This window comes from Rhinoraja longicauda, chromosome 2 (assembly GCF_053455715.1).
Source record: "Rhinoraja longicauda isolate Sanriku21f chromosome 2, sRhiLon1.1, whole genome shotgun sequence".
NCBI classification, from domain to species: domain Eukaryota; kingdom Metazoa; phylum Chordata; class Chondrichthyes; order Rajiformes; family Arhynchobatidae; genus Rhinoraja; species Rhinoraja longicauda.
This window is the reverse complement of record NC_135954.1, coordinates 107,258,320-107,270,780: the sequence shown is the minus strand read 5'-3', so window position 1 is coordinate 107,270,780 and position 12,461 is coordinate 107,258,320. Positions and strand designations below refer to the sequence as shown.

Genomic DNA, 12,461 nt, shown 5'->3' with positions numbered 1-12,461 from the left:
ATTTGTAGGACTGTGGAGGAAAAAAAAAAGCATGGGGGGTTGGCACTGATGGGAATACTTTTCTGGAAACCAGTGTGGGTTCAATGGGTCGGTTATTCTCCTGTGCTGTACTTGTCACATGGTCCTGTATATAACACTCAGTGTTATATGAAGTCGCACCTCGGCCTTCTGCCTCCTCCCCTCTCCCATCAGGCAAAAGGTATAGAAGTGTGAAAACGCACACCTCCAGATTCAAGGACATTTTCTTCCCAGCTGTTATCAGGCAACTGAATCACCCTGCCACAACCAGAGAACAGTGCTGAACTACTATCTACCTCATTGGAGACCCTCAGACTATCTCCTACATAACCTACAAAGCCCTCCATAACCTGGCCCCATCCTACCTGACCGACCTCCTCCACAGGCACACTCCCACCTGCACCCTCCGCTCTGCTGCTGCCAATCTCCTATCCCCCCACATCCGGACCAAACTCAGAACCTGGGGGGACAGGGCTTTCTCCATCGCTGCTCCCACCCTATGGAACTCACTACCCCAAAACGTTAGAGACTCCTCCACACTCACCACATTCAAAACATCGCTGAAGTCTCACCTGTTCAGTACTGCCTTCAACCACTGAAGGTCACCTCACCTTCTGTCTCCTTTCTCTGTTCGTTTATTTATTTACTTATTTATCTATTTATTCATTTCCCTATGTTCTCTAAATCTCTGTAAAGGGTCTTTGAGTATATGAAAAGCGCTATATAAATAAAATACATTATTATTATTATTATTATCTTTGACCAGACTTTCCCGGCTTTATCTTGCATTAAACGTTATTCACGATATTCCCTTTATCATGTTTCTATGTACTGTGAATGGCTCGATCGTAATCATGTATTGTCCTTCAGCTGACTGATTAGCACGCAACAAAAGCTTTTCACTGCACCTCGGTACATGTGACAATAAACTAAACTCAAACTATAATCAGAGATGCAGCATTGTACTGATGTGGTAAAAGGATTGAGAGAGGCAATGAGGTAGGTGTCATCAGCATGTGCGAAAGGCGTGTATCGTCCAGGGCTCTACACGGGAAGAGATGAATGGCCAAATCTTGTGAAAGATTCTATTAAACATTGTGAATCGAGGGGAATGAGCACAAGCAGCGACTTTATGGAGTAAGCACAGAGTATAATTGGGAGTAGGGGATAGACTTTTTGCAGGAGTCAGGGTGGGAATGTGCTTTCACGAAAACATATCCAAAAATAAAAATTCTTGATATTTGATTGAATATCTGCAATGTTAATTAGTCATTAATTTTACGTGTTACCTGATTGGGCAAGACCTTGCCAGCAGCTGCAACAAATCAGTACCGTACACAGGATACATTTCAAATCCATCTGAAAGGATTAAACAAAAGTTTCATGAAATAAAAATCAAAGATGCATTCAAAATGTTGTTTCTGCCTAAAACATTTGTTTGCATGTTATGGGAAAACACTGCATTATGGCATTTCCCAGGGTAATCAGCTGTTGCGTTTATGAACCAGGTAATTTTGGGTGGCACTTTAGTAAAACTCAAGTCCTATACATCCAGATTCCAGATTCCTGTTTTCACAATTTAAGATAATCTTCACAGCATTCCCCAAATCAATAGACATCTCCATGCCTCTGAGAATTTTGCATTGCAATGCTCATAATAGCGGAGAGCATTGTGACCACACCCAAAACCCTGCCCCCTTCCTTTGGTTAAAAAATGCCCACATCACATCCAAGCAAATCTATATTCTTCATGTGAATTTATTTTTAGACAGAGTCTTGGAACGCACTGCCAGAGGTGGTGGTGGAGGCAGATACAAGAGTGACATTTAAGCAGCTTTTGGATAGGCATACGTATGTGCAAGAATTGACAGAATATGGAGCATGTACAGGCAGACGAGATCAGTTTAATCTGGCATCATATTTGGCATGAACATTGTGGCCCAAACGGGCCATTACAATAGATAGGCAGTACCTCAGAGTACCTCAGCAGGTCAGGCAGCATCTCTGGAGAAAAAGGGTAGGTGACATGTCGGTCAGGGCCCCTCTTCAGACTGAAGAACTGTGAGAAAAAATCAGGATAAAATGGCCTCCAGCAGGTTTGGTGCCCTACCTAGTAGGCCAATTGTTGGCTAGGGAAGTTGTGATCTCAAGAGGGATACAAATGTAGTGAAGTGTGGAACTGGTTAGTCAACCAAGGCGAAGTAAAAGTTACTTAAAATTAGCGAATTCAACATTCCTACTGTTGGGTTGGAAGCTACCAAAGCAAAATACCAGGTGCTGTTCCTCCAATTTGCTTGTGGCATCACTCTGGCAATGGAGGCCCAGGACAGAAAGGACAGTATGGGAATGGGAAGTAGAGTTGAAATAGTTAGCAATCAGATGAATCCATAAGCCTTGGCAGACCGAGCGCAAGTGCTCAGCGAAATGGTTGCCAAGTCTGCCAAGCCTACATTTGGTCTCGCCGATATTCAGAAGCCCCATCGGGAACACCGGATGCAGTAGATGAGGTTAGAGGCACACCTTAAAAGACTGTTGCTGCCCCTAGATGGAGACTGAGGGAGGAGGTTTAAGAACATGAGCAAGTTGCATCTCCTGCAGTTTATAGTGGAAAGTACCTGGGGAGGCGGTGGTTTGGGTGGGATGGGATGAGTGAACCAAGGAGTTGCGGAGGGAATGGTCTCGGTAGAAGGCAGAAAGTGGAGGAGATGGGAAGACGCGATCACGTAGGCGGCGACAGAAATGTTGGAGAATAATGTGTTGGATGTGGAGGCTGGTGGGGTGAATGACGAGGACCAGGGGAACTGTCCTTTTTGCGTCGGGGGGGGGGGGGGGGGCAAGAGAAAAAACTACGGGACACAGGAGACACATGTGAAGACCCCATCTATCACAAAAGGAGGAAACCACATTCCCTGAAGAATGTCCTAATATGGAACACCTCATCTTGAGAGCAGATGCAGCGGAGGCGGAGAAATTGAGAGTGGGGAATAGCATCTTTGCAAGAGGCACAGTGGAAAGAAGTGTAGCCTAGATAACTGTCAGAGTCGGTAGCTTTGCAATAAGATTTGTAAAGGTTTATCTGTTAGTAGGCTGAGTTGTTCTATGTTCTTACTGGCTGGCATTCAATGGTTAACACGCCACTTACTTCAAACATCAATGTTGTTTCCCTGCCAAGAACATAAACCAAAGCTTCATGCTGCAAAATCTACCCAAAGCTGCAAGGAATGGTTGATTACATTTCTACATGTATTTCTATTTATCATTTGATAGACTAAAACGGTTATATGCAACTCTGGAGAGCACTTTGTAAAACAGTAGTTCTCAACTATGGTGCTCTTGAACTTCTAGGGGGTGGGGGTGTAAGGGTTTCATAATGTTAGAACAATTTAGTTAGAATGCACACATATGTAAACATAGATTTAAAAAAAACACTCTCAGCCTGCCAAATGCTCCAGACATTGTGTTGATACCAGTCCCATGAAATACCCAAGCCAGCACTAACGCCCTAAAAGTAACCCATTACGTCACCCAGGTGCCGGGGGATAGATTTGTATGTTATACAAAGTGCGAACAAGCTGGGCTTTCATTTAGCAAAGTTGGGAACCACTGCTGCAATGGACATTTGGGGGGGGGGGATACACACAGAATAATTCTGCAATTATCGTCATTTAGCCAACTTATTGGCTAAATTGGTTAGTTCCTGTTTGCCTAACTGGACAGAGGATGCAGGTTATTGAATTAGGTATTAAATCAATTATAGAAACAAAGGCTAGTCCAAGTAATAAAACAGTTTTAATAATCTGGAACGGTACTCATCAATTCACAGCTTCAGAACACATTACATAGAAACATAGACATAGAAAATAGGTGCAGGAGTAGGCCATTCGGCCCTTCGAGCCTGCACCACCATTCAATATGATCATGGCTGATCATCCAACTCAGTATCCCGTACCTGCCTTCTCTCCATACCCCCTGATCCCTTTAGCCACAAGGGCCACATCTAACTCCCTCTTAAATATAGCCAATGAAATGGCCTCAACTTCCTTCTGTGGCAGAGAATTCCACAGATTCACCACTCTCTGTGTGAAAAAAAACGTTCTCATCTCGGTCCTAAAAGACTTCCCCCTTATCCTTAAACTGTTACCCCTTGTTCTGGACTTCCCCAACATCGGGAACAATCTTCCTGCATCTAGCCTGTCCAACCCCTTAAGAATTTTGTAAGTTTCTATAAGATTACATCACCAGTGGACAATTTTCTTCTCAAATTCCTAAAACAAGGTGAATTAAAAAGGGCTAACCCAAAACATTAAACTGAAGAGATGTACATTTAGTTACAATGCTTCAGAGTGCTCTGTATACATACAGAAACAAAGTCAATGAGCCAGTTTAATCCCCTTTCATTCAGAACACATTGACTGTTTCTTTGCCCCATGTTGGTGATGCAACTTAACTATTGCAATACATGTGTTGATGGTGCTTAGTTGGGAATTCCAGGTTATTAATCCAGTGATGATAAAGGAAAAGCATTGGGCTAGAACGTCCAATTGCTCCCATCAAGAATGTTGAATGGAAGCCCGGGAACCATTATCTCCAAGTTCAAGAACAACTTCCTCCCATTAACCACTAGACTCTTGAACCACTCTGCACAACCGTAACCACAATACTTTCTCATCACTGAATCAACAAGAACAGTGTATCACTATGGTTGGTCTATGGTCGATTTGTGCACCATCATAGTTTATTGAGAACGGCTGAAAATCTGTTCAAATTCCTCAATAATATGTTTAGTAATGAGGTTTAGGAAGAAGAGAGCTATTATATCCAAAGTTACACTTGAACTTACATTGGAACAATCTAACAAGTTGTTATCTGTTCATTTCTAGTGAATCCAAAACTAGCCTTGTATTCCTGATATTAAATTAAGGGCTCACCCCTCAAAAAAGCACTTGAAACAGACACTTATGAAAGTACACACGAGCAAGCATTTTTGCATGGCGGCAAGCCTTCCAAAACACTGCTCCAACTTGCTGATCTGATAGTCAAGTTGAGACAAATAACCCGGCCTCAATAGCAAAATGCCATCCATGTCTTTATTCTACCGCTTTTTAAAAAGAACGCATCAGCTGTCATTAAATGACATGATCATTCATCGACCTCGACAAGGTACCATAGTTAACATGCATTACAATGTTCAAGTCTCTACCAGAGTAAAATTTGTATTTTGTTAGTTACAAATATTAGCAATGAAACGTTTTAGTTTTCAGAATAAAAGCAAAGCTTATAGTTGGACATAAAAAGTTGACGTAACTCAGTGGGACAGGCAGCATCTCTGAATAGAAGGGATGGGTGATATTTCGGGTCGAGACCTTTCTTCAGACTGAAACGTCTTTCAGTCTACGGTTGAAAGACTGTCTGTCTGTCCCACTGAGTTACTCCAGTAACTCCTGTCCTACTGAGTTACTCCAGCTTTTTGTGTCTATCTTTGGCTTAAACCAGCATCTGCAGTTCCTTCCTACACAAAGCTTATAGTCATTGTTCATTCCCAGATTTTTTTAGTTTCATATCATATACATACCACCGGAAACAGGCCTTTTTCGGCCCTCCAAGTCCGTGCCGCCCAGTGATCCCCGTACATTAACACTATCCTACACCCACTAGGGACAATTTTTTTTACATTTACCCAGCCAATTAACCTACATACCTGTACGTCTTTGGAGTGTGGGAGGAAACCGAAGATCTCGGAATAAACCCACGCAGGTCACGGGGAGAACGTACAAACTCCTTACAGTGCAGCACCCGTAGTCAGGATCGAACCTGAGTCTCCGGCGCTGCATTCGCTGTAAAGCAGCAACTCTACCGCTGCGCTACCGTGCCGCCCAGTTTAGTTTAAAGATACAGCGCGGAAACAGTCCCACTGAGTCCGACCAGCAATTCCCGCACATTAACTCTATCCTACACACTAGGGACAATTTTACATTTATACCAAACCCCAATTAATCTACAAACCTGTACATCTTTGGAGTGTGGGAAGAAACCAACAAGCTCGGAGAAAACCCACGCAGGACACGGGAAGAACGTACAAATTCCGTGCAGACAGCACCTGTAGTCAGGATCAAAACCGGGTCCATGACGCTGTAAGGCACCAACTCTACCGCTATGCCCATGATGCTCTAAAGTGGAGAGTCTCCTTTCTGAACTTCCATTGTGCCTCAGATAGTTGTGGTATATTACTTTGGAATATGATTAAAAGATCAATCACCCATTTCTGATAATGGTCATGCTAGATCAGGGCAGGCTTTGTTGACCCAAAGGATGTTTTGTGAACTAGTTGGATGCTCTTGATCATCCAAAACTTTAACTGTTTCATTTCCCGCTTTCTTCCCCTGTCCAGTCTATTAATGAATTCCTCCAAATTTCTTTTGAATATTCAACTTGTAAAGGAAATAAAATACAATGAGTAGCAATTTACAGCAGAAGAAGTGAATACATTCCGACTTCACTGAAGTGACACGTATCGGAGATAATCAAAGCACTACAATCTAGTTCATTGAAATGTGTACGAAGGAACTGCAGATGCTGGTTTAAACCGTAGACACAAAAAGCTGGAGTAACTCAGCGGGACAGACAACATCTCTGGAGAGAAGAAATGGGTGACGTTTCGGGTCGAGACCCTTCACGCCTCAAGCATTTTAACAAATCAAACGCTTCAAACATTCTACCATTAATATAACTTTCAGAAAAGTCAGAGCACAAAATTTGTTCCTATACAGTCCTATACTTTATCAGACTCAAATGGGCTGCTTAATTATTAATACTGTACCATTTTCAACATATCACAGGTCCCATCTGTTATAACAATGTTTGACTACTTAGAACTATGTCTTAAAATTTTCTTTAAAAAGATGAGCCTTAAAGTTGGTCAAGCAAGTAAATATACCTCCAGCAAACCATCTTACAGCAGTATGATGTAATCTGGTGCATGCTACAAGATTACTTCCATTGAAACAAAAATTCCACAGCATACAAAACAGCATTCCCACTACACATCAGAACTCAAAGGGTCAACCCGAAACATTAATTTTCCTTTACTTTTCATAGAAGTTACCACACCTACTGAATGTAACCAGTGCTCTTTGTTTTATTGCCTAAATATATATCAATTATTAATTGTGAAAATCAATAGCTGCAGATGCTAGAAATCAGAAATAAAACTAGAAAATGCGGGAAATATTCAGATCGACCGAGGACCCTTCATCAAAACTTGGGAAGAAACGTCGTTAATTTTAAGTTGCAGAGAGGGTGGGGTGTACAGGATAAAATATAACCTCTCTGTATGAATGGAGCCAGGGTTGCCATAGGGTTAAGCTGTAAAGGGCATCTGGTCAATGGGTTATTTGAGGCAATTGGGTAGAGAGAGAAAAAAAATGGTGCTATGAAATGAGACTGGAAATGCAAACATGGGAACATAAAAGTAGCATAATGCAGTGTTGAGAGACTCACTAGCAGGTCAGGCTGTGCTAATGAAGAGACCCAGAAGCAGATTGTCCAGGCAGATTCCTTTTTCCACCAACCTACTTCCACAAATGCTTTCTAAACCTGTTTCTCCTAGGTCCAGGAGTCCAGCATCGATGCAACTTCACAGTTTGTAAACATTTAGTGTTGGCAGCGTAAATATTATAAACAAGAAACCAAAACACTGCAAATTATTTTCTAAAATGCATTCCTAGGATACAAAATAAGACAGCTCACAAAAAGCAAGAACTGTGCATGTAAAACTTTAAAAAAAATTGTTGACACGTTACAACTTCGCGAACTACAATCTGAGAGACCAGGATATCATAAAGCTAAAAATATTCATCCTGTGCAATAGGAAAATAGCATTTGAAATGGGAAGCATAAATTCAAATGGCAAATGCTACTTAAACTATTGCTGTTTCTGCCATGTACTTGGTTGGTACATGAGAATGGTGCCGAGGCAAAATATCAGTCATGACCTTATAGAATGGTAGAGTTAACCTGAGGAGCCCAAGTGTCTACTTCTTCTACTTTTTATATGTATTAAACTTTACTGAAAATTGTAATGAACATACTTCATCTATCACACTGAATAACATTTGGTCAATACTTACAATGATAGTTGCTCACAGAAGTTGAGATGGGGCTCTAATTCAAACTGCATAACTATTGAAAGGCAGATCTATATTAACAATTCTTTCATAATATGAAAGCTAAACACAAAATGCTGGAGTAACTCAGCAGGCCAGGCAGTATCTCTGGAGAAAATGGATAGATTAGGGTTTGAGTCGGGACCTTTCTTCAGACAGGGAGGGGGAGGCAGGGACTGGAAGCAAAAGAAAGAAAAACATGATACATAGGGGGTCTGCAACAGATGACCTCCAGCAAAGAGGTTCATAGAAACATAGAAAATAGGTGCAGTAGTAGGCCATTCGGCCCTTCGAGCCTGCACCGCCATTCAATATGATCATGGCTGATCATCCAGCTCAGTAACCTGTACCTGCCTTCTCTCCATACCCCCTGATCCCTGTAGCCACAAGGGCCACATCTAACTCCCTCTTAAATATAGCCACGGGAGTTATTTAGCCAAGGGAGTTCCCTGAGGGGTTGCATAAAATTGGAGAATCCAGCATTCATACCACTGGGTTGTAAGCTACCCAGGCAAAATGTGAGGTGTTGTTCCTCCAATTTGTGTGTGGCCCCATTTTGGCAATGGAGGATAGAAAGGTCACTAATGGGAATGGGAAGTGAAATTAGAGTGGTTAGCAAAAGGGCGATCCTGCAGGCCTTGGCGGACCGAGCTCAAGTGTTCAGCGAAACTTTTGTCAAGTTTATGGTGCCTCGCCATTGAATAAGAGCCCACATCGGGAACACTGAATGCATTAGATAAAGGTCAGAAGTGGTGCACATGACCTGTCTCTCATCTGGAAAGACTGTCAGGGTTCCTGGATGGAGTCAGGGAGGAGGTGTAAGGATTGGCGTTACATCTCCTGCGGTGGCTGGGGAAAGTACCTGGGAGGGGCTGGTTTGAGTGGGAAGGGATGAAAGATTCATAGTATGAACCCTGTTAATAGGTGGCAGTACCATTTCCTCTGCATCACCATGTAGTGACCTGAATTAACAAATTTGCAAAAGCTCCTTCCAAAACAGGGTTCACTTTTAGTGAGTTTACAATTGAGCTTGTTTTTAACCATTGGCTACCTCCTTAATTTTTTTTAAAAAACAACAGCCTTCCCTGTTGTCCAGCTCTGCTTCTGCGGTACACTCAAGTCTCGTGTTCAATTGTTAAACAGTTGCACTGTCTTCAATCCTAATGCAGGGTCACAAGCTGAAACATTGACCTTTCCTTTGCCTCCACAGATGCCGCTTGCTCTGCTGAGTTCCTCTAGCGGGTCGGTTTGTTTTTTGCACTCTATTCCCCACTCATTGCTGATGATGTTTGCCTGTTCGGTTGCAAGTTCCCATGCACTTCACTGCTTTTGCAATTACACCCACAGCCATGTCCATTATAGCTACTGACAACTGAATCCCTTCTCCCTGTACCACTGGTATTAGCTGCAGACCACATGAAGAAATAATAGTCAAATAGTCAATAGTCATTTATTTGTCACATACACATAAATGTGCAGTGAAATGAAAAATTACCCGCAGTTCAACAATAAGACCAATAAGAATAAGCAATAAAAATATGCAATAACACATACAATCATAAACCAACACCAAACAAAAGAAACATCCATCACAGTGAGTCTCCTCCAGTCACCTCCTCACTGTGATGGAAGGCCAGAATGTCTTTTCACTTCCCCTGCCGTCTTCTCCCGCGGTCAGGCTGTTGGAGTTGCCACATCGGGGTTGTTGGGGCTCTCGACATTGAAGCGCCGCACTGGACGGTGAAAGGTCCGCGGCGGGCCGACCCAAGAAATGGGAAGCGCATGAATATTGGAACTAAGTCAATGGCTGACTAGCATGATATGTGGAATTCCCAGAATACCCCGCAGACTTGCTACTTTCTGCCTCCATTACTTTGCTTTGCAATTCCTTAGTTTGCATGGCAAAAATCTGATATCATAACCTCTTCCAAAACCCTGTCATGTATACAACCCAGTCTTTTGCTCTCAGATCTGCACACATATCAGACATTCCCTCAGTGTTCCCTGGGTGTTTGGGCATGTTTTGTGGTGTCCTTATGTTCAGAAATTCCATTCTACGAACATCAGTCTTCCTTCCTATTTCTTTCGAAATCTAAGAGTCACCTCAGTGTTTCCAGGAAAGGCACAAAGTGTTGGGGTAAATCAGAGGGTCAGGCAGCATCTCTGGACAACATGGACAAGGGTCATTTCGAGTCAGGACCCTTCTTCAGTCTGAAGCTGAAGAGTTGCTGCCTGAGCCGCTGAGTTACTCCAGCATTTTGTGTCTATCTTTGGTATAAACCAGTATCTGCAGTTCATTTTTATTACACTAGTGTTTCCAATATACTTGGAAGCAAAGTGCTGAGACAAGACAATACAGCTGTTGGAATCTGGAGCAAAAATACAAACTGCTGAAGGAACCCAACAGCTCAGGCAATATCTGTGGACGGACTCTACATCTGAACTGAAAGATTTGAGGGGACTTAGCCACTTAAATGAGTTGAGAGAGAGGGGCTTAACATGGTAGCAAGCAGTAACATGATAATTGGAATGCACTGTGGAAAAAAAATGTTGGTACACGCAGCAACAAAAAAACAATGTGTTATTTCAACGGTGTGGGATTAGATCACACTGATGCTCAGAGGGACCAAAGTATGCTTGTGCCAATAATACTAGGTACCATAACAAAGCAAACCAAAGTCAATAGTGCAAGCAAAACAAAGTCCATAGTAGATCAGAGGTATGGTTGAGCTGTGTAGTTCAATGTAGAACCTGATGGCAACAAGATGTTCTTGAAACTGGAGGTCATGGTTCTCAGGCTCCTGTATCTTCTTCCCAATCAAGATCCTTGATGGAGCCGACAATGTCCACCACTCTCTGTGGTTTTCTTTGCTACTCGGCGTTTGAGTTACTGAACCAGGCCAGAACCAGTCAGTATGTCTTCTACTGTACAGCTGCAGGAGCCCGAGTGAGTATTCAGGGACATGCCAAATTTCCTCAATCTTCTCAGGAAGTAGAAGAGTTTTCTTTGTGATTGCATCAATGTGCTGGGGCAGATCTTTAGAGGTATACATGCCCAGGAACTTGAAGCTGTGGCCGTCTCTACCGCTGTCACATCTTTTAAGACAGGTTCATAGATCCTCAGCTTTCCCTCCCTCAAGACAGCAATCAGCTCCGTGGCCATGATAATTTTGTTTTAAGAGATACAGCGCTGAAATGGCCCTTCAGCCCACTGAGTCTGCATCGACCAGCGATCCCCACACATTAACACTATCCTACACTGGGGACAAGTTACACTTATACCAAGCCAATTAACCTATACACCTGTACGTCTTTGGAGCGTGGGAGGAAACTGAAGATCTCGGAGAAAACCAATGTGGTCACAGGGAGAACGTACAAACTCCGTACAGACAGCGCCCGCATTCGGGATTGAACCTGGGCCTCTGCCGCTGCAAGTGTTGTAAGGCAGCAACTATACTGCTGCGCCACAGTGCCACCCATGTTAAAAGCAAGAATGTTGTTCTGGCACTATTGATATTGTCAATCCTCCTCCAGTACCCTCACTCATCATTAAATGTTATTCAAGCAACAATGATGGTATCGTCAGCAAATTTAAAGATGTTGGTGTTCGAGTTGCGTCTGGCTACATAGGCATCACTCTAGAGTAGAGCATGGGACTGAGCACACAGCATCGGGGTGCTCCTATGCTGATAGCCATTATTGTCATTTCATACCGACTGAGGTCTGCCGATGAGGGAGTCGAGGATCCAATTGCAAAGGGACGAGCAGAGACCCATTTGCTAGATTTTGCCTTTTCTTTTATTCATCAGAAAACATTTATGGAAGGGAAGTGACTAATTGCTGAATAACCTTCCATGAAAGCTACACACAAACACAGGAAGTGATACCACGCACAGATAGATGCAGACACACCCATTCAAATCAGAATGTCATATAGATAAAAAGATCTGGATTTTAAAAAATCATACCAGGGCAGAGTATTCAAGACAAAACTAAATTCAAAGGAAAAATGATCCTCATGTTTAATAATTTTGCAAGCACAATCCACATAAATGAGAACAGTATAGCCCAGGCGCTTCAGGATATGCACCAATCCATGATACCAGTCTAAATTAACCCTATCTACCTGCACCCGGTCAATATTACCCCCAGCCTATTTATGTGCACCTGAATGCTGCTTAAATTTTGCTTTCATATCTGCTTCTACCGCTTCCTCTGGTAGCATGTTCCAGGCACCTATCACTGTGTTAAAAAAAAAACTTGCTTCTGAAACCCGCTTTA

General features: G+C 42.7%; 1 protein-coding gene across 2 annotated transcripts in view; it reads right to left on the bottom strand.

Annotated features, from left to right (window-relative positions):
• The window catches only part of LOC144608111 (integrin beta-1-B-like), a 72,857-nt gene that overhangs the window by 36,853 nt on the left and 23,543 nt on the right, over nt 1-12,461 (bottom strand). For both annotated transcript variants that reach the window (XM_078425458.1, XM_078425467.1), the window contains exon 2: nt 1,308-1,377. In XM_078425458.1, the coding sequence (XP_078281584.1) occupies nt 1,308-1,377 (70 nt within the window). The remainder of the gene's footprint in view (nt 1-1,307; nt 1,378-12,461) is intronic.